The sequence below is a fragment of the Rhinolophus hipposideros genome (assembly GCF_964194185.1).
Source record: "Rhinolophus hipposideros genome assembly, chromosome: 6".
NCBI lineage: Eukaryota > Metazoa > Chordata > Mammalia > Chiroptera > Rhinolophidae > Rhinolophus > Rhinolophus hipposideros.
This window is the reverse complement of record NC_138052.1, coordinates 43,439,266-43,466,017: the sequence shown is the minus strand read 5'-3', so window position 1 is coordinate 43,466,017 and position 26,752 is coordinate 43,439,266. Positions and strand designations below refer to the sequence as shown.

At 37.2% G+C, this 26,752-nt stretch overlaps 1 protein-coding gene across 3 annotated transcripts in view; it reads right to left on the bottom strand.

Moving 5' to 3' along the window:
* Window positions 1–2,680: 2,680 nt before the first annotated feature.
* CSRNP3 (cysteine and serine rich nuclear protein 3) overlaps window positions 2,681–26,752 on the bottom strand; it is a 204,860-nt gene continuing 180,788 nt past the window's right edge. For all 3 annotated transcript variants that reach the window (XM_081051135.1, XM_081051136.1, XM_081051137.1), the window contains 2 exons: window positions 15,710–16,006; window positions 2,681–13,686 (listed from right to left, as the gene is read on the bottom strand). In XM_081051135.1, the coding sequence (XP_080907261.1) occupies window positions 12,619–13,686; window positions 15,710–16,006 (1,365 nt within the window). In that variant the 3' untranslated portion in view covers window positions 2,681–12,618. The remainder of the gene's footprint in view (window positions 13,687–15,709; window positions 16,007–26,752) is intronic.

Below are 26,752 nucleotides of genomic sequence, written 5' to 3'. Positions count from 1 at the left end.
CACTTCTCCCTCAGCTCACCACTCACTCCATATGAAAGATTCCTTATGGCCAACTGATGGAGGAGTAAAAACACCACTTTTCTTTGCTAAGGTGGATTCAATGCAAGCCAAAAAATATATGGCAGCTGCACTGCAGCCTCACTTAGGGCTAGCTTTGAAAGACAGTGGCTAGGGAAAAGCTTTAAAATGGGTAGTGCTGGTGGTACACCCAGTCATTCTCTTTGTGTGCAAGAAGTGGCTCTGTTAGAACATATATGGACTCATGCACAGAGGTGAATAAAATCAAATTCACCTAGTGGCTGACTAGTCAGGGGCACAAAAGGAGAGAGATTGATCAGGGAAAAGGAGGTCTGAGGTAGGATCTGTGGATACACATATGGGAGTGGGCACACAGTATGAAGATCTTAGTGTCACATGTTATCACCTACCAGAGAGCATCCAACCACGGAAGAGGTGCTAAACCTGTACGGTCCAACACTATGTCCACTAGCCTCACGCGGCTAGTCCAAATGGAAACATGCTGTAATTATAAAATACACACTGGATTTCAAAGACCTAGTAGTCCAGAAAAAGATAATGTAAAATATGAATGATGATTTTTATACTGATTACATGTTAAAATGATAATTTTTATATACTGGGTTAAATGAAACATACATATATATATATATATATATATATATATATATACACACACACACACGTATATATATACATATATATTTTTTTACTAGCTTTAATGTGGTTACTAGAAAATGCAACTTACCTCTGTGGCTCACATTATATTTGTTTTGGATAGTATTGATATAGGCAGAATAATCTGGCCAGTGGACAGCAGCCGGTCTCTGCCATTAGCTGCTCTAGTCCTGCCATGATAGGCACATGAATTGGTGACAGTGGAAGACGTAGAGGCTATACCTGGGTCTATGAGCAAGGTTTCCCATTTACCAAGGTTGACAAAGCTCTACTGCTACCAAATATACAGTCTGCCAGTAATAGAGACAGATACTGAGCCCTCAATATGGCCTGCTCTTCTGGAGTTGAACCAGAGACTTGAGGGCAGATTGATTGCAGTAGACTTCTTCTGTCCTGGAAGAACCAGAGGTTTTTTAATATATAGATATCAGCATCCACTTCTGGAGAGCACAACTGGCAATGCCAGCCTTTTAACAGTTCAGTCCTCTCCATTATACCCTCTTTCTCTTTCTAGTCTCCTCTTAAAATATTCATTCACTCCAAATCTTACATGCTTATCTAAACTGTAGACTCTTTCTGTTCATTTCTTATTTTCATTGAGTATTCTGACATCATTTAATGTCCAATATGAACACATCTCTTCCTCCTTTATAATATCCTAGTTTCTGTTAATATGTCTGTTCTCTTAAATCCTTCCCCAAACTTCACCTACAGTATTTTAAGCTCATAATCTTGTTACTCTTAATCTCTCATACTTAAGTAGTTCTTCAAATAATGGACCTTTTCTTTGCCATCATCAGCTACACGTCTCTACTTGTTTGTCTGGAGGGACTCTGCCTGTCTTGTTCATTGCTGCCCTCTGGTTCTCTAGCACAGTATTCTAAACAGAGTAGGGCCACGACAATTATTTTTTTGAAACAGTGATTGCAATAGCTACAAGGTTTTTACTTTGGCATTCACATTTTCCCAAACTGTCTGTGTACTGCAACCAGATTCCACACGGCTAAACATCACTCTTATTTGGTTGAACTTCCTCTTCTATTAGCTTCAGGATTTCCCTATTTCTCTAGGGATACAAGGCAGACTCTTTGGACTGGTCTTTAAAGCTTTGCGATATCTGAATAGATTCTCCTCATCTGATTGCTCATTTGTTCCCGAAAGTAAATCATCTTTTCTTAGCAACATTGTTGTGCTCTGTGCAGAAGGGGGTGACTTAGTCTTGATTCAGTCTTTCTTCAAGCTGTTCCATCATGTTGAAAATGGAATGTCCCCTATCAGGTGAAATTCCTCCTCCCCCGAGACTGGCACCTTCTCTTCCCTTTCAGCCAGCCATCTTTCCCTCAGCTGAACTCCTGCAAATACACCACTCACTTTTGTACTGCGCTTATGTCAGTAAACATATTTTAAGCATCTACTATGTTCCAGATACTAAACTTGGATGCCAAGGACATGAGAGTTAACAAAACAGTTTCTGTTCTTAGAGAGTCCAGTAGAGGGAGTAGATACGTAAGTAAGAGAATGCAGTGAGTCTTAGAGGCTCTAATAAATGTCTGTATTGGGCATAAAAGTGTAGGGACTTAATTTTCAGGAGAATCAGAAAAGCAATGTAAAGCGATATTTTAGTTTTCTTTTGAAAAATGAGTAGATGTCATTAGAATTATGCTGTCAGGATGGGGTTGCAGGGTGTATATTCTGGGCAAAAGGGGCAAGCTGAACAGGCAGGGACAATGGCGAAGCAGGTGAAGTCTAACCCGTCTGTCTTGTGCGAGGCCATGAGAGGCCAAGAGAGAGTTTGGTGAGCAAAACTAGGCTAGAGAGTTTTGTTATACCCTGATCTTAGGTGATCTTTTGGGGCATGTCAAAGAGTTTTAATTTTATTTTGTTGGCAATGAGGAAGGAACACCACAGAAGATATTTTAAGTAAGAAACACAACCAAATTTGAGTTTTGGGATAATCACACAATCACTTATTAGTATTTAACTTTCAAAAATATAAATCCAGTGTCCAGATATAAGAAAACAAATTGTTTGAGGAAAGGAACTTGCATATAATAGGATATTAGGAAAGATCCATTGTCATTTCTCCTCATTTTACTGCCAATAAAAATAAGTTTGGTTATCTTAAGTCACCATTATTAAACAAATAAGTATATATATGGACCTATGTGCACACATATATTCAAAACACCGAATCACACAGATCCTGCTTTAAGCAAAGTAAAACAAAAATAATTAATAGATGAATTAAAGAGGTTGCATTTGTCTTTGTAAACATGCCCTTTCAAATTTAATTTGACTAGAAAGTTCCTCTCTGGCCCTCATATTTGTTTATACATTATTACTTGAAGGGGTTGAATAATTGAGGAAGAAAATGTTATTAAGAATCTCCACTTAAAGATCAAACATAATAAAGTTAACACATCTTTGAGATGATAATGTAATGAGCCATTTCACAGGCACTGGCTTCCCACACTTTGTAAGACGTGTCTCTGTTATACTTAGAGAGGGAGGTGTAAGAACAAAGAGTTTACACAAAATACAACAAATATTTAACAGTTATACAACTTAGAAACCAGTTTTACTCTGCTGCAAACAAATGGACAAGATATTGTACAATATATAATAAAAAGTACAGCATAATACAAGTGCCACTAATAAAAGAAACTTAAGGATATGACTTAAAAATGCTTATTTGTAATATATGTATATATATATACACACTGCAATAAAAAGCCACAATAAATACACGAATTTCCATGTCATTCATAATAAATATTGAAAATATAAATACAGAAGACTACGGCTATTATGAATAAATTATTACAACATAAAGTCCAGGTTAAGTTCTGTTGAATATTATTGTAGCTTATTTTATATACCCTTTGGCATCTTTGATGTTATAACTTATACACAAGAGAAATCAATCTAGCAACTGTGTGACATACAACATGACATCTTAGCGTATAATGATTTCATGTATTGTTTGATTTTTTCCCCTTTCAACCTTTCTAAGTGATTAGATTACTATTGAAATTGAGTAAAAATAATAACAGAAATCAATTAAAAGATAAAATCAATCAAAAAGTCAAAAAACGTTAGTGAGATTATCTCACTGAATTTTTAAATTACATTTTTTTGCCAGCAAGTAAACAAAATCAAAACACTCTCAAAAGACTTCCCTTGTGTAAAGACCATTCCCAGTGTGTGAATGGTACAACATAGACTGAAGGATAACACCCAAGTGCTTTGGATCATTTGATCTACCATTACATTCAGCTCGCTAGATTTCACCAGAATTTGTAAATGTGCCAAATTTCTATGGCAGCTGGAAAGTGGATACACAGGTGATGTCTAAAACTATGATTCCGATAAAGATACTGCAAAAGGTGACATTTGTCTATGCAACTGATTATACATATATATTTTAAATGGGGAAAATGCATTTTTGACCAATGTCAAATGACCTTTTCCTATCAAACTGATATACCCTGTGACATTGAGGGAAACACATTGAAATAACAAAGTGCCATTTTCTGCGTTAACAGGCATTAACCAGTACATATGTATTAATAGTTCTATCTTAAGAGGCTATTACACCAGAAATGCAATAAACTAAATGAAAGCAGATCAACTTTACTAAGACACAATAAAGGCTGAGGTTCTTAGGAACAGAGTTGTAATCTACAGGCTTTTAATTTTTAAAAACTATTTCTGTAAATGTCTAGCGTTTATTTTACATCAAACACTTTTGAAACATGTTTCACGAACTACGCCTCAGACTTATTTCCACAGAGGTGCCTAGAGTCAATTAAAACATGGGCCAAATGATTCAACATTCTTTACATAAACATTCTATAGCTTTTCTTTTTTTTTTTTTTAAAGCAAAAAGGGTTATTTCCCCTCATGCTATTTGTGGGGAGCAACCACATTGATGTGGCTGTCATTTCACAAGAGCATCTGAGTTGGGGAGACAAGCAGCTATACCTAAATCCCATGGAGAAAGGAAATGTTGATTTTGAGGGTGCTCCTTATCTTCAGGTTACTTCTGACTCTGAGTTAGAAGCAACTCTAAGCAAACAGAAAACACTCTGAAAGCTTCAGGGGTTGTTTGGGTCAAGTGATGTAATCAGAAAAAAATTTCAGCCCTCCCAGACGCCTCCCTTTGTTTTCAGGCCTTGTCAGGATGATAAATTTTAAAATCACTTTGCTGATTCCTGAGAAGGCAAGCAGCCATTGTTTAAATAACATGGAGATAAAGCCTGGGATCAAATGGTGGCTGAGTAATTTCTCTGGAGTCATTTTATTCCACATCAAACTCTCCACAGCTGGTACCATCTTCCCCAGAAGTGGAAAAACTTGAGATTCTAATTTGTCAGTTTAGGGTAAAGAAAGATTAATCAGAAGGTATTTATTTAGAAGGAAGAAGTTAGAAAATGTTCACTTTTCCTGAAATTACCTCCTGACATCATAGCGATGGCAAAACCAAAGAAAAATAACCCAACTATAGTCATATTTGTGGAGAGCAGGTCATGTTACTAAGCATTGTCTCAGTATCCACATCTTTATATTTAAAAACTGGATTTCTTAGGAGACCGATGAAATCATCAAATGTAGTAATCAAAGGTAGGGGAAACCCAACTTTCTTTTAGTCTCCCAGTACAATGGCCCAAATCACCGCAGCTGTTGCCAGGTGCCTAGCTCACAAAGACTGGCCAAGATATTTTTTATTGTGAGAAAAACCTAAGAGAACTGGATTGTGTTGCCAAGGAAACCGCCTTCCCTAGAGATGGGAAGAATAGATGGGCATCTATCCTGTCGGGCATGCCTGAGTGACAGTCTTCCCTGGAGGTAGATGGATGAGCCAGATGACCTCTGGAAATCTCTTCTAGTCTCAGGACTATAAAATTTAAAGAATACAGAACAATTTCAAACTTTCCATTATTCACACACAGTTGGCCATTATGAGTATTCTGAAAAGATGAAACTAGTCTGAGATAATAGTTTGGCATACCTAGTGCCTAATGAATCAAGATTCAGATAAGAACCTTTGACAGCAGATCGTACTGTTTGATTGTAGTACATAGGAAATGACTTTGCCAACTACTTAAATTGAAAATTGTCAAGTTCAGATATCATTTAGGCATCATTAAACCACACAAGGATCAACACTAAATAAATAAAAAAGTAAGTAAACATGAAAACAAATAAAAAAATTAACCTCAGGCAATTTATTTCCTAGGATTAGATATTTAGGTTTCTCTTCTTTGAGAATTCATATTTGGATTTTATTTCATCTCTTTCATATTTAAGTAAAATTTCAAAATGGTATGTAGATCTTTGAATTTGTTTTAAAGGGAGTTGGCTTTTTTTATGGCTAAGGCGGCAAGTTTGGTCACCAACATAAAAAGGAAGAGCAAAACAAAATTGGATAAACTGCACTATAAAGTTAGAAATTTCAACCTCATTTTTAAATCAGGAGGCCAGACCCCGGACAAGGGGGTTTCTGGTCTTATCCGGAGGACTTGATAAAGATCTCTGGGGATAGAAGCACCTAGATGATTTTTAAAGAGATATTTTCTAAATCAACTTCCTTCCAAAAACTCATTAATAAATATCTTTTAAGATATTCATAAGCCAGGTAAAACTATAGTGAGAAAAACAAAAGAGGGATATTTACCAAAGAAGCCATTTCAAAATTGTAACTGAAACCATTCAATCAGGTCACATAAATTAACTTAGGCAAAGGCAAGTCTAATTTCTATCATAAATTTGCCTTCTCCTAAATCCTTCTAGTTAATATATATTATCTTAAAAATATTTAAATGGCCTCAACCATGTCACTAAAATGAGTTATTGAACTCACCTGACTATCACCATAGTAATGAGTAATGCAGAGAAAGGAATGGCATCATTTAGCTTGTTGAATCTAAATATTATCCCAAATAAAGCCTATCATATTCCTTTGAAAGTTCAGTTCTGCCAGAAACTTTTATGAGATGTAATAAAATGACGTACTAGAGTTGGCTTTGCTTGAATTATAAGCAAATGTAAAGTATAAAATAAAGAACAATTACCCTGTATAGTGATATATTTCACCAGTGAAAGTAGTCAGCATGACTTAAATCTTTAAAATCATCTCATTTTCCATGAATGTATAACAAGTACCTGTATTTACTAAAATTGCAGGCTGTACGTTAACTATATTATAAAAATTGCATATAAAAAATGAACTGGTTTAGGCTTTGAATCTGGTTGTATATACCTTCCTACTTCCCATCAATCTGAGTCACCACTGTCAGGATACAAAACCCAAGGCATAACGTTTACCACCCAGACAGCACAGAGTTAGACTAACCCCAGGACAGCTCACTAGGTAAAAACCAGCTCACAGTGAGCATTTGAGATTGAATTTCTGGTAAGAAAGGGAAAAACAAAAAAACAAACCTACACTGGTTAGAAAGGGAGTCTCATGGTCTAGGTTGAAAGTTACGAAAGGAGTTAAAGTAAAACTTAGAAGTGACTACTTTAAAGTCACATTGAATACAGATTTGGAAGGTAAAATATTAAAGACTTCTCTTATTTCCATATTCGTTACTTTTGACAAGTCTATCAGTCATTTTATATAAAATGTGTTCATATCTTACAAAGTTTCTTTAGCACGTTGTAGCTCTGCGTTTATTTTTAAAGCATTAATTTAAAGCATCAAATGACTTTTAGACAGTTAAGATGTAAGTGATGCAGATGATGGGCAGAAGATGGTGAGTGACACCAAGCCTGTGAGTGTTCACATGGTAACTGCCCCTTCTAGGTTTCAGGCTGTCATTTGCGAATCTAGTTGTTCTAGTATAATAAAATTATTTTTCAGTCTGCTGAAACTGTATGGTTTTGAGGAGACACCACCACTGATTAAGCTTATATTCCACCCATACCCCTCCCTGGCACTTTCATTATTCTAGTGTGGTTTCAAGTTGCAGATATTTAGTTAAATTCAGTCAATTACAGTATTTAATGCTACAGAACGTGTGTGATGAGCTCTGCTATTTGTGCAAAGCTGTGGTATTTGGCTTAGGCATTTAAGTTACTCTAGCACAAGTTAGGAGGTCTCAGAAAGAATAACATAATCAATCAGTAGTTGCAAATTTGTGTTAGAACTAAGATTAAGGTTTTAAACTTTTGTCATTGGTTGTGCTAAGCAAGGATCTATAGAGTTCAAGTTTCAACTGACACTCAAGTCTTGCCTTTGAAAGCATGACGGGACTTCCCATTTAAAGCTGGTATTTTATCCCGACTACAATGGCACTGTAAACTCTGCGAGAGAATAGGAGCAGATGCCATTTTAAAGAGAAAGAGTAAGTCATATTTGGAGAAATGGAAGGCTTTGTGGCACCTTTTAAATAGGCAGTCTCTGTTTGACTTCTGGATGTCAATTTTCCACCTGGTAATCTGATGGTTTGTAACTCCAGCTAAACGAGAAGGAGCGAATGACCTCCCTGTTTTGGCTGCAGGGACCGGGAACCAGGGTTTTGCTATTTTGATAGGCTGTTTATAAATAGAAGAGTGGTTGCGTTCCACATTGTTCTTTCAAAGGTTTCCTGAAATGTTTCTTGGGTATGCATGAATCAGTCCGCCTTTGAAACTGACTGCTAGGAGCTTGCTAGTATAAATTGAGCAGTAACTTTTTATATAGGTCTCACACTGAAGAAGCAATTAGCTGAAAATCTCTTTCTCATTCAATTCGGTTATTCTAGCTAAGTCCAGATTTAATTAATAAATTTCAGGTGGGGGCAGAGGAAAGGAGGACCTATTCTAGAGAATCACACTCATTTAGGAAAAAGAAATATCCTTTTAGTTATGGTTTTCATGTAATTAGACAGGAATTGATGTCACTTTTTCGAATATCCCTATACAAAATCACAAATTAAAAGGATTATGAGACTTGATTATTTCATGCCACTTTGTATCATCATAATCCCTTAGATTTGCAATGTTTTCCCCCTTTTTACCACCTAGGACAGTTCCTATAACATTGTGGGTGTTCAATAAATATTTGTTGAAAGAATTGGTACTTAATACATTCTAAATATCAAGACCAAAGGGTTATAAACTTGTATGACAATCAGAAGTTTAATCAAAGAACCAGCGATTTATCAATTTATAGGAAATAAATTATATTTTCCTGTTTAATGATAACCAAACTAGAATTTTTCCCAGAAGTCATCTATTAGAGTATAAAGTTTTAAAGAATACAATCACTTATAATCTCTTTGCTTCTTTATTAATTTGTAGCCTGTGTTTCTGTAACTCAGTTTTTCTTTCTTTTTTTTTTGGGGGGGGGGGCTATTGTTGAGTCACATATGATTGTGAATATTTTATCACTCTAATAAATATTAATTTCACATTTTATATATGGCTGACAATAGGGAAGATAAAGTTTCATCACAAACAAAAGATTGCCTTTTAAAAAGTAATTTATATATACAAAAAAGTAACTATATAATTTAATTAACCAAAAGACATGAGACAATCATTTTACTTATGTCTTAATAATCAATGATCAAGCAATGGGAGGGGGGGAACTTAAGTAAATCTCTTTCATGGACTCTCTCTCCCAAAGGAATGACAAAGGAAATGCAAGCTGCTCTATCCACTTGACTTGCAAATCAATTTGGCCTGGATTATAACTAGGAATTAAGGTCCAGTAAAAGGTAGAGGACTGATGCTAAAACAACAGGGACCAACTAGGAAGCTTTGCTATTGACAGTGAATGACTAAAAAGCTGTGTGTCAAAAAAGGCTATAATTTGGTTAGATATACTTACTACGGGGGCAGTGCAACAGCTGCAGGTCAGGTTATTGTGTCTTGGTATAAAGATCTTAAGTGTCTCAACTGGCTGCATCTAGCTTGATCCCCATTTTAAAAAGCTTAGAAAAGCTATAGCAAGCACTTTCCTGGCATGTGGGCAGTTTTTGTTGAATAGAAGGGCTGTTAATGGGGGAAAAAAAGATCAGATGGACCACTGTGCTCTCTCAGCTTTTCTGGGAAAGGAAGTAACAATGAAATGATTCTATCATTAGTATTATTTGCAACTTTGACTCAATATTTTCAAACTATATCTTTAAAAATTATGCTCTTTTTTAAGATGACATTTTTAGATCATAAAACCCAACCAGATTTTAGGGTGGGAAAAATTAAGTAGAAAATAATGTATTGAATTTTGGCCACTGCCTATAATTTGTCATTACCCACTGTGTGGTATCCATCTATTGTGTGTGTGTGTGTGTGTGTCTGTGTGATATATGAGGGTATTTTAATAGATAACTTGTATATGTAATTTATGAGAAATGTTTAGGGGTTAGGTTATGTATATGAAAATTTGGAATGGAAGTTCTCATGGTTGGCAGGTTAATCCTTCTGTGTAGCAATGATTATCAACTCCAATTGAACAGATAGGGGGATAAGCTGTGTGTGTGTGTGTGTGTGTGTGTCTATTTCTAGTTTGAGCATCCTTTTGGAAATGAAGCCACAAAACAGAGACCGGCCATACATAAACAAGTAGGTGACAGCCTTCTTGTGAAAATCAAGCTGAACTGAATTACATATCTGTCCTTTCAGAAACTGGACTTACATTCTACTCTTCAACTCTGCCCAGCCAGAGTCACCTCTTCCCCATTCTGCCATACTGTGTTATAAGAATAAGCTGAGTGCTTCATAGGTAAATACTTCAAGGGCTTGTAATGATCCAGGACACAGGGCACACATGATTCTTTCATGTGCTTGAATGAAGGAACAATAACCTCTTGTCATATTTCTCTTTGGGCCTGTGCTCTTTAGATTGTATTGGTAGGGGAAAATAATTTGGAGATCATGAACTAAAAACTGTAACTTTGTAGACAACTCAGTTTTTACTGAGTTAGGTCTTGAGAGTGACAAAGGAAAACAGGTCATTTTTCCTTCATAAAGTATCATCACTACAAAGATTTGAGCAAAACCCCAATCTGATTAGCCCAAAGGACTCGTCATTAAAAAGGAACATCCCCAGCCTCATTACTGCTACCTCCATAAGGGCAAACCCAAAGCTCCTTTCATGTTAATATTAATGGTTATAAATTTGGCCCAGTGCTGGGGTAGAAAAGGGGTAGGAACCAACCGTATCATCAAAGAGCTGCCAAGTAAACACATTTTTCCCAAATCAAGTTTTAGTAGAAACTTTTCCATTGGAGGACTTAGGTCAAATTTTTTTATGCTCAATAAATAAAATAGTGTTTTTTAAGGAATTGGAATCTATGATATATTTATATCCATATTTCTAAACATCCAAGTCTAAAAGACAAAACATAAGTAGCGATGCAATCATTGAATAGCAAGGCATGTTCACATTTCAAAGAGGCATAAAATGTGAAATGGTATAACAACAGAAGTTCAAAAATATGAAACAGATTTAGCATAGTCATATTGCATTGAAAAAGGAAGGTAAAACACATTATTTAGTCATCTAAATTAATTTACAAGAAAACGGGATCTTAGAAGTCCTCCGATGAACCAAGTGCAGATAATCTAAAGGTGGGGAGTGCATGTTTTATTTCTATCTGTCCCCTTTAACAAGAGAACGTGAGGTAATTAGAAAGCATTCAATGCATTCTGGACTGTTCTGTTAATTTTCCCAGGCAAGAGAAATCAAAATGCTTCAAAAAGTAAGGCCTAGTTGAGTATTTGGGTGGAGGCCCTCCCTTCCATCAGCTAGTCACTAAATGAAAATCTCCTTACACACTCGTTTTGTAGAGATGGATTGATCACGTTGTGGAAAGGCTGGTTGCTGAGGATGTGTCTCTTCCATGTTCCTCAGCCTCCTCTGTTTTTACTGAGTTAGGTCTTGAGAGTGACAAAGGAAAACAGGTCATTTTTCCTTCCTAAAGTATCATTAGATGATTCCTCTATATTAATTATATGAACCTTATAATAGTTACAGATTAACAAAAATTAAAATTTTTCATCTCAAAGAGTTCTCAGTCCCCACCCCTCACCAGGTACCATGAAGGGGCACTAAAGTGCATTTTGATGTAGGGGAGTAGAGTTTAAAGGTGCTGTCCAAGCTAAGAACCAAGATGATGCTGTTTAAAAAAGAAAGGCAATTCCTTCTATCTCCATCTCTGGAGTCAACTGAGGGAGGGCAATGAACTAGACCCTCACCAGAGGATTGTCCTAACTCTTAACTTTAGAGAAAACTGTGTAAGGACCTGCACATATAGACTCATTTATTTGTCCAAAATAGCAAAAATAGGCCTATTTCACCCTTAAGAAAGTATTTGCAAATCTGATCAGTCATGATCATAAAAACATGAACGGATTCCAGATGCAATCCATGTGGGCATGCTCGGTGGTACTAACTATGCGTCTTCAGCTTAAAAGAACATGCTGCTGTTCATTTTCATCAAAACATAACTTCTAACTACCATAAATAAAATACAGATGGAACAATTAGATCTTTTTCTTACAATAGTTACTTTTACATTAAAAAGTCACCATCATCTTCAGATATATCGAAAAGTAGGACTCTAAATCTTATTATTTCCCAGTCTTAGTTAATAATCTTGCACAGGCCCGATAATCCAAAACTTGGAGCTCTGATCTACACAGCTTGGCAGGTTTCACACAGTTTGACAGGTAGGCAATAGTGAGATATGCTTTTTAAAATTAGCATTTTCTATCAAAACAGTCGGAAATCTTTTAAAATCCTCTTAAAGACTGTATTTGTGCAATGCCACAGTCACGTAGCTACAAAGGAGAAAACAAAATACAGTCTGGAAGATTCACTACAGTCCAAGTTTTCTTGGTGGTCAGTTTAAACAACCATGAGCCCAGGAAATCCAATTACATACAGTGAGTTAAATAGGAGAACAGTTGGTCCTAGAATAACTTAAGCTACTAGACAGGGACGGTCTCAACCACGGGTGATTTGATGCACTCTTCATGCAATCTGCTCTTTTCTGCAAGGCTCAAAGAATTTTCAGCAGGATGCTTGGAAATGTGACTGTCACCATTCAAGGTAGAGACAAACCCTTCCTGGGAGGGGCCTTTCAAGTATGAGTGAAATTCCATTGGAGGATGATTGGACCTATGCTCGGGGTATAAGCTATTGCAGGGCACACCGCTGTCATTTTCCGAAGAGGAGCAGCAAACGATGACAGAGGGGTTGGCAGCGGGGTAGTGGGAGGTGCCATAGGCCTCTTCTGCTTGTCGGGCATAGTCCACAAATTGCTCCGGGGTCATGGTGTAAGGCACCAGCGAGAGGGTACCGTTTTTGACAGTATCTCTTTCAGAATAGTTCTCAGAGATCTGGCTAGGAGTTCCTGGAATGTGGCTATCTATTTGGTAATACAGAGTTGAAGAGTTGGCATAGAAAGAGGCATTTTTCGCGTGGCTTTCATGAACGGCGGTGCCATCAGAATAGCACAGGACGGAAGGAAGAGGAACAACTTCGGCATGGGTGGTACCCAAACCTTCCACGAAACTGTCCCCTTTCTCATCATCGTCCTCCTCGTCTTCCTCCTCCTCGTCTTCCTCCTCCTCGTCCTCATCTGACTCACTGGGCGCCAAGCTTTGGGTGCTAGAGTCAGTGACTCCGCTGCAGAAGCTGCTTCCGTCCTCCTCTTCCTCCTCGTCCTCCTCCTCCTCCTCACCTTGGCAATCTAACTCCTCAGCCGACTGCAGGTGCAGCACTGCAGCCTGGGGATCAGTGTCAATCTCAAAGCTGTCTGCGATGGAATACTCTACAGAGTGGGAGGCAGGGCCCATGGAACTGCTGTGAGCACTTATCTCACCATGGCAGCCGTTCAGGGTGGGGATTTGCTGCTCTCGGTTTTTCTCCAATTCAAGTTTCATTATGGTGTGCAAAAAGTGAGTCCGGACACGGATAGGATTGAATTCAATTCTACCTGCTGTGTTACTACATCCTTCTTTCGTGCAGCCACATGGGAAAGACATTCGATCCACCTTGGAAGGAAGAACACAGATTAGCCCCGTGGAACTCTTAGAAACCCAATAAAAATCCTGTACCTTTTAGCAACCCCTTTGAATCTGGGATTACTTCATTCCGCTTATGCCAGAACAAATTGTCAAACTGCAAATAGACGTGAAAAGGGAAAGTGAAGGCTTTTAAAACATAAGACTCAACCTAGTTTGAAAACTTAGTAGTAAAAACAAAAATGAAGTACAGTATTATATTAAAATTACAATGTATATTTTTAGTTTGCTGATCCCTCCTGTGCTTTCTTTACTTCTTTCTCCATTCTCCCTTCTCCCCTTTTCTTCATCCCATTAATTTTGCTCTGTTTTTAATGCTTCTGTCCTTTCACCAAGTTCCCTTTCCTTCTGATGCATGCCAGTTCACATGCCCAGTTTTAAACAAACTTAATAATGCTCTCCTCGCCACTTGCTATTTTTAATCTAAATTATGACATATCCCGTATTAGCCATGTCCTTTTTTTCTTTGCTTATTATAAGATGAACTTCTCTGCTCGAGGTGTCCAGATGGAAACCATTTAGTATCAGTGCAGCCTGATAATTTGCTCTCATTGGTTTACCTTTTCATTATTGTGGATCCTTGGGATATGGTGCGTGTATGTGTCTGACAGGTCTGTGATGGGCATGAACATTCGTGACTATGGCTGGTGGACTCATGTGTTTAGATCCTGGCTTCCTTCTTCTCCTTCCTACTCCATCAGACTACAAGCTTCTTGAAGAAAGGGGATGATCATTTTAATGCATATCCTCACATTATTCAAGTGATTGGATTCTCTAGATAGAGTGATGGGGTTCAGCAAGTGTCATAGCAATGAGCGCTGCACTCAAGTGATTCGTGCAGTTCTGGGCAATCCAAGGGTACTCCTAAGATATTTGTTAATTGTCCCAGATCGCACCAATTAACCTGTATGCAGACCAGAGCACAGAGAACCAGAAAGAACTTGAACTCCCCTTATTCGAGTGTGGGGAATTTCCTATGATACAGGGAAGGCAGACTGTAGCACAGTCATCCCGGTCCCAATAGAAAGTAGTAGCAGGTGTTATAAGCAGAGTCCAGAGCTGTTTTCTTACTCCTTAATCTCTTTCCTGTGAATCCGGCTGTTCAGCTGATGAGAACTGTCCTCTCCTGTCTGCCAAGCTACTCTCCTTATTAAAAAAGCCAAGTTTCCGCATAGAATAATGACACCTAAGTAATCGTGAAGCACCAATGATACTACAGATAGATTAAGACCTGAGAATAATCTAGTCCAGGAAGTTGATAAACTTTTTTTTTTTTTTGTAAAGGGCTAGAAAGTAAATATTTTAGGCTTTATGAGTCATATGTTCTCTGTGTAACTGCTTCATCCTACTGTAGAAGCATGAAAGCAGTCAGACACAGCACATAAACAAACAAGCAAACAAAAACATGAGCATGCGTCCATAAAACTTGATTTACAAAAACAAGTGACAGGCCAAATTTGGCCTGTACGTTATAGTTTGCCAAGGTCTGCTCTAGCTCAGCCCTTTCATTTTAAAGACGGGGAAACTGAGACCAGGACGTTTACCTTACTTGCCAATTTCTCACAAAAAGAGGAGCCAGGAGTAGAACTCAGATTTATGTCCCCATCTAGTAATTTTTTCCACTAGCCCATACCACCTCTAACTCATCGCCATTTTATACTCCATGGATGAATCAGAAAATACAAATTCAAATGTTAGGGATATGATGATGTGCCTGAATGCTTGTAAAAGCCCAAAGAAGCTAGTATAATAAATGAATCCAAGAGGAATAATTTTGATTGATTCGGCTATAGCTTGGGTTGCCTTTCACATTACATCTTATATGTATGAGCATATTATATACACCCATAAATGTCCTTGAATGAGTACTTCTCTTTTCTTGAATCATGTGTTGTGCTTTGCCCCAAGGTTTCTTCTCCATGTGTAACATGACTGCCTCTTTAGGGGGAGTATAATATCTTGTCTTTGGAGTCCCTGAAATCCAAATTCTTACCTGACACTTAATGCCTGCCAGGCTGCAGGTACATGTTTCTGGATCACAGAACACACGGCAGTCACAGCCGCAGTCCTCTCGCGATAGGCGGATGGCTCGCAGCTCATGCTTTTCCTCCACGTCAATCTTTTTCACTCCAGAGGCCCGCAGCAGTGCTCTCCGTTTTTTTGTCGGCAGGGGTTGCAGAAAAAAGTACTCATCTACCTCTGTGTTGTCTAAGTCAATATCATCGTCAGAGATGTCATCCACTGTAAGAGTGCTAGCTTCTTCAGATTCCACTGTGCCATTCTTAGTCATCTAGAAATGTAAAGCAGTAAAGAAGAGACTTAGCATGGGTAGCGTCTAAAATCCTTACTGTTATACTATTGCATAACATCATGTCCCCAATAATCAGTAAGTGTTCGTGGGCCAAATCATTTCCATTTATTTGTCTCTTTAGAGAAGTCACAGGGAAGCAAATGAAGGGATCAAAATGATAGGCTTTTAAAGTACTGGTAACAGAAGGCTAATTGGATCTCTTAACCTCCTAATGTTAGGAGATAGAGTTGTTAGAGCTTTTAGCCAGTGCGATGTGAAAAAGACCAAAGGTTACAGATGCCCATCAGTGAAAGCTATCTTTAAACTTAGCTCGTGATGGGCAGCTCTGATGTTGGAATAAATGTGTCCTTGTTCAGAGGTGATAGCATCTTAGTGGAAACCATTGCCACCTAAATCAGCAAATATGTTGTCCTTGAAATGACCACCCTGCCTTTTGGGCACCGGCAAAACCATGTACTAGAAAATAAAGTTGTGCTGCACTGTGCGATTGATTGGCATTACAAACATGGTTAACCTACAGGACATTCCAAGAATGAGGGCTTGATATGAAGCAGTCAGGTCAGAGTGCACTCAGTGAACACAAGGAGCAGAGGGCGGTGCTGGCAGGTTCACACCAGTGGGCAACAGGAATAATGAACTGGGCCCTCAAAGGAGTTCACACGAACCGGTGCCCACAACGATACCTTCTGCATCACAGCTCATGCGGACAACTATGTCTCATACACCCATAACTATTCTGCTTTTATTTATATTTCTTTTCTAAATTAATTTCATCCCTCAGGAAACCCTGAATCAGTATTTCACTTCTAAGAAAGAGATGTTTCTCTGAATATGAGCAAGAAATGTATCCTGAAAAGCAGCACAGGAATAAGTACAGAAACTCTGTAAGGGATTATTCAAAGAAGTTCTAAATACAGAAGCTGTTTGATTCTTTAATTTTTAAATTTATTTATAAATTTCAGTAATTATAATTATTACCATTTTTAAAAAAATATCTTAACAACAACGCAGTCATTACAGTTAAAATACTCTGGCGACATCAGACATCATTCCCTCATCTGCATAGGAAAAAGTCTGATATTTAGATAAGAACATTTACTATGGACCCCCAAATCCTAAACTGGATAACTCTGACTATATTGAAAAACAAATAAAAACTGGCCTTTGCCCTCAGGTAGAAGAAATAATACAGTAGCAATTATATATTAAAATGTATTCCAAAAGGTCCCTGAAATGCATTTCCAAAAGCTATTGAATTACATCTTTTTGAGTATTTCAGAGCGCAAGCCTATGTTCTCGCAAGGATGGGCATTCCCTTTTACTGGGCTTTGCTTCTTGGTGTGATCTGCAATTTACCTCCTTCCTTGGCATTTCTTTACAATGGTATTGGTTGAGCTGTTTTCAGGTTTCCACTATTGATGGTCCACTACTGGGATGTTAACTTTGATTGGTTACTCTTATCATTTTTGTTGATTCGTATCTGCAAACAGAACATCTTTCTATGTGTAAAGATCTGATTTTCTAAGGAATTCAAGTGTGTAACTGCATAACATCTACTCAATTCTCTGTGATAGGTTAAGCTGCAGTAGCAAACAGGAAGAGTTATCGTTCCCATCTTGTCACCTCTGTGGCGTTTAGATTTGTTTTTATTAATTCTTGGCCTGCTTATGTGAACCTCATCAAGCTTTTGACTCCACAGCACACGTGGAACAACACCCAGGACTTGGTTAGCATGATTCATGTCAGTACTTCCTTCCTAATTAACTTACATGTTCTCCAATATTTATGCTCCTTTGTGTAACTGGCAACATCACAAAAACAACAAAAAACCCTCCATTTTATATCAACAGTTTGATTTTTTTTAAAAAAAAATATAATGGTTGTTATCATAATACATGAAATGTTAAAGTCAACAAAAATAGATTTTAGCAAATATTTAAAAACATAAAAAATTTAGGGCAACACGAATATCCAATTGGAACCTGAGAATTTTAAAAAATCTGTATCTCAAAGTACAAATGGTTCTTATTCCAAATACAAGTGTCCTTCACAATAAAACCTGCATCTCTTACTTTCACATACTTGATTTACAACAAATAATTTTATTTCAAAGTAGAGATTCAATTAAGAACCTAAAAATCCTCCACACAGAGCTACATAATGTTTTCATTTCTTCTTGTTCAAGAACCTACAAGAATCCTAAACTAGATTTTCAAAATCTCACATTAGCATTGAAGTGATCTGGCAAGGTTTTCTCCTCATCTCTTCAATATCATCTCTGTCATTTCCAATGAAGACTGGAAATATTCTAGTTCACCCTGGTCAATTTGCTTACTTCCCCTCCTCAGTTTCAGTTCTGGAATGCAGCCAGAGAGATATTCTCTGTAGTGCCCCTGAAAGTCCTTCCCCAGTCCTCTCCTCCAGTCTATGCATTTACTCCTTTAAAACCCAGCCCAAACCCATTGAGCTTAAATGCTCTTTAAACACAGAGTACGACATAGACGATTTTGAAATGCACTTTCTCCTATCAGAGCAACAAGGGAAAAACTCAGTGAGCTCCCTGTTTCTGTCTATAACTCGTCCTTCATGCTCTCAAGATCCAGTGCAAAGAAACCAGGGAGTCTTCCAAGACGGCATCATCCATTTTTGCTGATTCCTTTACTCCATGGCACATCTTCACAAGAATATTCATTTTGTAATTTTTTTCTCTTTTTTTCCTCCAACTTTATTGAGCTATAACTGACATATAATACCCTGACAGTTTAAGGTGTACAACGTGTTGATTTGGTGCACTTATATATTGCATAACAATTACCACTGCAGCAAAATATCACAGGATTACCATTTCTTTTTTGTGGTGAGAACATTTAAGATCTCTCTTAGCAACTTTCAAGTATATAATACAGTACTGTTGCCTACAATCACATGCTGTACAACTTAATCATCTTTTTTATTTTTTAAACTTTTATTTATTTTTAAGTGTGTTTTACCAGGACCCATCAGCTCCAAGTCAAGTAGTTGTTTTAATCTAGTTGTGGAAAGCGCAGCTCACAGTGGTCCATGTGGGGATTGAACTGGCAACCTTGTTAAAAGCATCGCGCTCTAACCAACTGAGTTAAACAGCCGCCCCCACAACTTACTCTTCTTATGACTTAGAAAGTTTGTACCTTTGGCCAACATCTCCTCATCTCTGCCCCTTCCCCTGGTAACCACCATTCTACCCTATTTCTACAAGATCTGCTTTTTCAGATGATTCATACAAGTGAAATCATACAGTATTTGTCTTTTTGTCTGACTTATTTCACTCAGCATAGTGCCCTCAAGGTCCATCCATGTTGCAAATGGCAGGATAGTCTTCATTCTCATAACTGAATAATATTCTATTTTGTGTGTGAGTATCCCATTATTTTTCTCTTGACATGAGTGTTGCCTTTAAGTGTCTATTCCCTATCTCAAAATAGATACATTGAATTTTCAGGCTTTGGTTCATCAGATGCAGCCTCCTTATTTTATGGATTTATGAGGCTCAGATTGTGACCTCTCCAAAACATGTTTACAGAACCCAGTTCCCTGACCCCTTGTTTAGTATGCCTTTCCCTGTATCTCACAGATAGATTCCAAGTTTTCTATGGCACCTGCTATAGTGCTGGGACTCTAATATGGAATTAAACACAGTGTGTTTAAAAACTTTTATTTTCATAAAATCAATGCATATAGAGTAACCAGCACATTCAAAGGAATGCTCTCTTTTGAGATAGGTTCCTTAGAAGGCAATATGGCACTTGAGTCATTTCTAATTCAGTGCTCTTTCCCCAAATAATTTTGCCTTCTCAAGAACTCAAAGAAAGCCTGCCAAAAATTGGGTTTAATGAGACCACCAAATAATCCTGGCCCTCAAACCTGCTTTTGTTTCTCTGTACCTGTGTGTGAAAAAAACAAACACTGGAGGTGGAGGTAACAGAGAGGTGGGAAAAACAGATGTGACATAATTATAACAATATTAATTAACAACAATTTTGGAATCTGTGTGCTAGGCACTGCTCTAAGCACTTTACCTGCAGTAACTCATTTAGCATCACAACAATCTCCTAAGTATTATCATTATATCCACTTAACTGATGAGGAAACTGAGGCACAGAAATACTAAATAACTTGCTCAAGGTCACAAGCAGTGAGGGTATGTACTAAATCACAACCCACATATCTGACTATGCAGCGTGTGCTTTTAGCTGTCATGATCCTTACACATCTACACTATTACATTTAATATATCTTGAACAGCTTGTTTTGCTTATTTTGTATTAGGCATTAGGTTTATCAGCACACAAGACACAAGTCTTGATCTCAAGGGACTGGAATAAGGAGACGAAGAATCTAGCAATTACAATCCACTTCATAAAGATTTCTTAGCTGAGAGTAAATACAGGGCTTTTGAGAGTATGTAGAAGAGGCACCTAGAGGTGGGGCTGGCAGTGGGGTGAAGAGGGAAGACTTTCACATCTAAGCTTAACTCTGAAGATGGAGTAGCAGTTGATAAACAAGTAGAGGCAGAAGACATTCCACACTGAGCAAGGCCTCAGATGAGTCACAGCATGAGGCATTCACTGGCCTGAAATTATCCAGATGATTGGACTTGTATGGGATTCCTTTCTCGTCTTGGTCCATAGGCAAAGAACAAAAAGCAAATAAAGAGGAAGCCTTCAGTGCGTTATTCCTGTTCCCTTATCTTAGTCACCTTATAGGTGATAAGTAATGAGTTAACTCATGATTTAATGATCTTTACCGCATTATATACTTATCCTGCATATGTATACATTTATTTATATTGTATTGGAAGTATCTCTCAAGGTCAAGGACTCGTGTGTGTGTTTGCTTTGTTCCAATGATGATCCTTAAGATGGCAGTTAGTTCTTGAGCCACTGTGTAAACTTGTCCAGACTTACTCTACAAATGAAAGGACCGTAACATTTTTAAAAGATAGTATCCAGACATCTTAATTTTGTAAATCTGTCTGATATGTAAATGATAAGTATAAGTAAACAGTTCTCAAAGCCCCATAGAATAAAACACTTGCCCATCTAAATATAGTTGAGGGATGGGACATAATACTGTCAGAATCAGTGAAGTGATTCTCATACTGCTTTGGGTCAAGTACAAGGCGGGGTTCAAATGAAAATCAGTTTTCAGTCATTTTTTTCCCCCTTATCATGTAATAAATAAATTTTACTATAAGTTCCAATGAGCTATAATTTTTTGTGAACTAAATGCCTGAAAAAAATGCAAATGATTTTGGGGAGAAAAACAACACTGAAAATGTGGGTTAACTAAAATGCTAGAAACAAAACAAAAAATAAAAACACTTATTTGAAGCCATTAAAAAGAGTTCTTAGAAATAAAGTTTCTTGGTTATTTTAAAGATATTAACACGTAGAAATAATAGTGGAAATAAAAAATAATGCAATATCACAAACACTAATTACTGCCTACTATGATGATGACCTTGGGAATGACCCAAGATACCATATATTGAAAACCAGGCACTGAGCTTTATATAAATATTCTTACCTAATTTGCAAACAATCTTATGAAGTATTTTTTTTTTTTTAAGATTTTATTGGGGAAGGGGAACAGGACTTTATTGGTGAACAGTGTGTACTTCCAGGACTTTTCCAAGTCAAGTTGTCCTTTCAATCTTAGTTATGGAGGGCGCAGCTCAGCTCCAGATCCAGTTGTGTTATTAGCTGCAGGGGGTGCAGCCCACCATCCCTGTGGGAGTTGAACTGGCAATCTTGTGGTTGAGAGCCTGCACTCCAACCAACTGAGCCATCTGGCCACCCGGGAGCTGAGTGGAAGCTCAATGACTTCATTCTAGTTGCGGAGGGCACAGCTTACTGGCCCATGTGGGAATCAAACCAGCAGCCCCGTTACCCAGAGTTCGTGCTCTAACCAACTGAGCCATCCGTCCGCCCCATGAAGTATTTTTTTATAGTTGAGAAACCTGGAGTCTTGAGAAGATAATTTACCAAAGTCTAGCTACAAAGTTAATTAGTGACTTTATTAAGACAAAAACTCCACTGTATTTGACTCCAAAACTTGAGCCAGACTTGCAAGACCAGTTTGGAGAAAAACGTCTTAGACAACTGTATAGAAGAAAAGGGTCTGGCAGGAGCCCACTGCAAGAGCTGGCCTCAGCGTTGTAGGGCAGGGAACAAAAGAGCAATAAACGCTTCCTTAGAATCAGCTCATTCAGAAATGAAAAATGTGATTCAGACACAGAGGAAAAGAGCTCAGAAAGAAGACAGGAAGTAAGCTGAAGATATGACCACCTCACCGGTTAGCTCTTCTTTTGAGTACTTGTTTTGTGGCCATTTCTAATAGAGATGGCAGGAGAAGGTCATCCAAGTGACAGTTACCACTGTTGAACTAATGTGTTACTCTTGATTTTCTCACCTGACTTTTAACTCATATGCCCTGGCCTGCATTTAATCCGCATAGTATGTTGCCTAATTTTGTAAAAATATATCAATTTTAGGGATTTGTTTCTACCTCAAAAAACTGTATGCTCTGAGTCGCCACATATGTACAATAAGAGGCTGGATATAAAAATATGTATTTGTATATCCAATTCCATATAGGATATACATTTTATTGAAGGAATTCCTGGTTTCATGGTATGAGTTGGACAGATGACCTAATCTTTAAGGTCTCTAGCAAAGTAAAGGAAAACATTCACATCATTTGGATATTCAGTCAAATCTTAATAGTGTAATTTTTCAGCTCATTTGCTGTTAATTGAAGGTGGCAAATTGGAACCAATTTAATAATGCCTTCAGAGAACCAGGAATGTTTTGTTATTTTGTCAGCTTACAAGAATTTTATCAAACTGAATTTTCAGTGAGTCCTGGGCTTACCTATCACCACAAAAGTAACCAGAAAGAATGATAATATCAATATATAAACTTTTCATACATTCCTATCCTCACTTCTGGTTTAGACAAACAGTGATTCTTAGCAATGGCTAATAAGCCAAATAAATCCAACAGTGTGCTGGGAAGTATTATTTGACAGTTGGATCTCTGAAAAACAGTTCTAATTTGTTGTGTTTATCAAGTCCCGAGGTGTAAATACTCCAATTGTGGCCGATTTTAAGCTCCCATTAGGAAGAGATGTGCACAATCCACTTCAGTGAGCATCTTTTGCAAGTTGGCTCCAATACACCACACCGCTGATGCTCTCAAAATTTTAATCAGGAGAATCAGTTCAATTGATTTCTCGTGAACTAGAAGATCAATGCTTATTGTACAGGAAGAATGTAAAGACTTGATTACATATGTTTAATTGTTCCATTTAAATTAAAATATCAGCCATATTTAGAAAGAACATATTCTTAAAAGTATTGCAATCCCTGGGGCTGAAGCTCATCTTCTTGGTCTCCAATACTTTGGGTAGATATATTTTCTCTGTAATTGTCAAAACAGATTGTGCATATGACATGGCACATATTTGAGATATCAAAGTTTTCCATTTGGTGTTGGAGCAGATCTCCATTTAGGAATATATTTTGGAAACACAGGCAGTAAGAATACTCTTGAGTAATCTCTATGGTGTCTAACGGAAAAGTTCTATAGGGATAAGAGGAGTAAACAAATACCATGACCGTTAGACTCTGACCCATATAACAAATAACTGTAATATGAGGAAAATAGCTGAAAACACATCCAAAAATTTGGAAACTATAGGTTTGTGGTAACAGCCTATGTCAATCATCTCTCACAAACCTCTAATCCCTTATATCTCCTCGGGCATTTAAGATGTTTACCTGGAGGTTAGTTAAATCATAAAATTGTTGAAGGGATACAAGAGGTAGGATTGGGGGTGAAGGTGAAGAATTATAATGTTGCATGGGTAAGTCACTAAATGAATAAAGCACATTCAAAAATCTAAGATTTGGGGTGAAAAAGAATAAGAGATTTTTTTTAAAGTATGATGATTAAAGGAAGACTTATGATCTGTCAACTCTTTTTTATGAGAAAGGAAGAGCAAACAGCTAAGCATTCTTCAAGGAACAAATGATCAAGAAATTGAGAAAAGCTATAATCCTGGAAAGCCACTAGAAATGGTACCAGAGTGGAAATAGCCTTGATCTCAGAAAAGGAGAGGAAGAACAATGAAGGTTGAAAAGGCATTGAGAAAGAGGGGTCAGTCAAAGCTGTGAAAGCTAAATTAAATGTCCTAGAACAAGACAGTAGAATCCAGTAAGATATAACCTAGAGGCAATTGGGATGCCAAAGCTCTTTGAAACATACAAATGGCTGCCTAATGCATTTTACAGATACATGTGAAATGGGAATAAAGCTAATGTAATTCTTCAACAATGTGGTGCAGATGATGAAATCTAAGCACTTAATTTGGAAAAGAGTATAGTATTAAGATGACTGCATTGATTACTGTGAAGAGTATGACAAGTTTGAATGGGCTTGAGAGAAAAAAAACTGTGCTCTGTAATTTAGAAATCTAAAGCTAGCTATTTCTTCAAGGAACATGCATTTTATTCAATCAGCTTTCTCTATTAATTCTTTTTAGACAATATTGGGAACACAAACACCACCAATAAAAAAGACACATTTGAACCCCTGAAATAGAATTGGATTTGTTCCATAAATCTATGTATATATTGATTCTCAATATGTCTATCTCATAATTTGATTAAGAGATGAATTACTAAATAAGAAGCAATTTTACAATGAAAAACTAAATTTTTCTTCTTGTTTTGTTTCCAAAATATTTACTGTAAGGAAACATCAAGAAATGTGTTTATTTCTTTTTACTAATCTTTCGCTATTAAAGCCCATTGGAGAAGGTGCCACTGCATATATGAGCTCTCTATTTGGAACACAGGAAGATGTCCTGGAAAGATGTGGTGGCATAGTGGAAAGCAAAACTCCTCCTTACTGTTTTGGGGCTGTTGATTCTCAAATGAGAAGAAGGGAAACTACCCAGTGCCAAGTCCAATGAGTTTCCTGTGGTGTTCTACCTAGTCTCCATAGCGAGGGCTTTGGAAAGTATTTGTCTTGTCAGATGTTGCCTTCTCTCTCCTTAATCAATAGGCAGTTCCCTACTTCTCACAGAGGACCACCTCAAGGCAAAACCAAAGTGGCACAGCGTGTTTTTAACGATCTTGGTTTTCCTCTTTGGATTCCTCTCTGGGTCAGTAAGCTTCCTGCTGCCCCAGTGAAAATAATATTGATTTAGCTACATTTGTTTTGCTACTTACCTCAGAGGTATTTGTATTTCAAAACAAATGTTATATTAAACGTGAAATTTCAAGTATCAGAGTGAAATTTTGGGGTAGCTAATGTTTTTGAATAGCTAATTTTAGATTTTGGAAAGCTAAACCTTAGACCAATATAGTCAATGATATTTTAAAACATAAATGTTAATATGTTAGAGGAATTACAACTAAAACATACACGTTTTCCTCCATTGATTCTCCTCAGATTTCTTTTTAGCAGACTGGTCCACATTGCTGTGATATTTTATTAGGTTCATGTGACATGTGTTTCTAAGCTTCTGAATACTTTCAGTACAGTGAGGGTAAGATTAGATCATCTCAGAATCACATTATCGTTTTTGCTTGGTATTCATTTGGAAGAAGCAATGCTATCCAAATGCCTTTTGTTTATAGTCACCAAAAGGGAAAGCTGCATGTTTTCACTTATCAATGACAAACCAAGATGGGACATCCACGCAGATGACTACCTCTCCAACTTCCAACAGTAAGTACAATGAAAAAAATGAATCAATAATAGAATGCTCTTTTTGCTTCTTCAGCTTCTTTAAAAAAAATGTAGAAGTAGCTGATTACAAATTACAGTATCAGAATATATCTCTGCCTGGTATGGAGGAAGGTTCCTGTAGTTGTATGGCTCCCCCTGATATTCATCACATGTACAATGTGGCTCAAAGTTCACCACAATAAATCTTTTGGTTTTCAGAATTATAGTTCCCCAGCTGTTAAAAACCACTGCACACAGTACTAAACCTCAGAAAGGGATGACTCCCTATAGGTACAGAGATTGTCTTTCCCAATGCCTATAGAGGATAATCAATTAATTTTAGAATAGGATCTAACAAGATAATAGAACCAGTTTTCTGTTGAGTGAGCCAGCTATTTAACACCTTTGTACTTATTTTTCTTTAATCACATACATTGTTTTATAATTTACCTATCCTACTGGGTCTTTGCAAAGATTAAATTAAATAATGTTTATAAAATACCTGGCAAATAAATATCACTTAATGAGTGGCAGCTATTACTATTGTCTGTCAATATTTGAGTTACAGAATGACTTCACTCTTTGGTAGAGTTGGTTTGCAGTGTGTTAGAAAGGGAGAGGGGAGATTTCAGAAGCAAATCTGAGTATTATTATTATTATTATTAAGTTAAGCTACATGCAAAGCTATCATGAAAAACAACAATAATAGTGGATTGCTACCAAAAAATCTTAAGGGACTTTCAATAAAATCTGTCAAAAAACACTATCGAAGGAAATATGAAAAATGCTTTAGGCTGATTGTGTCCCGCTTAGTTTAAGGGACTGCCTTCTTGTGCAATTGTAAGGAAGGCACAAACATAAGTTGCAAAATACATAAAAACAAGGTGTTTTGAAACACAAATCACATCTCTGTCAATTGACTTTATACTGGAAACTAAAGGTACAGGTA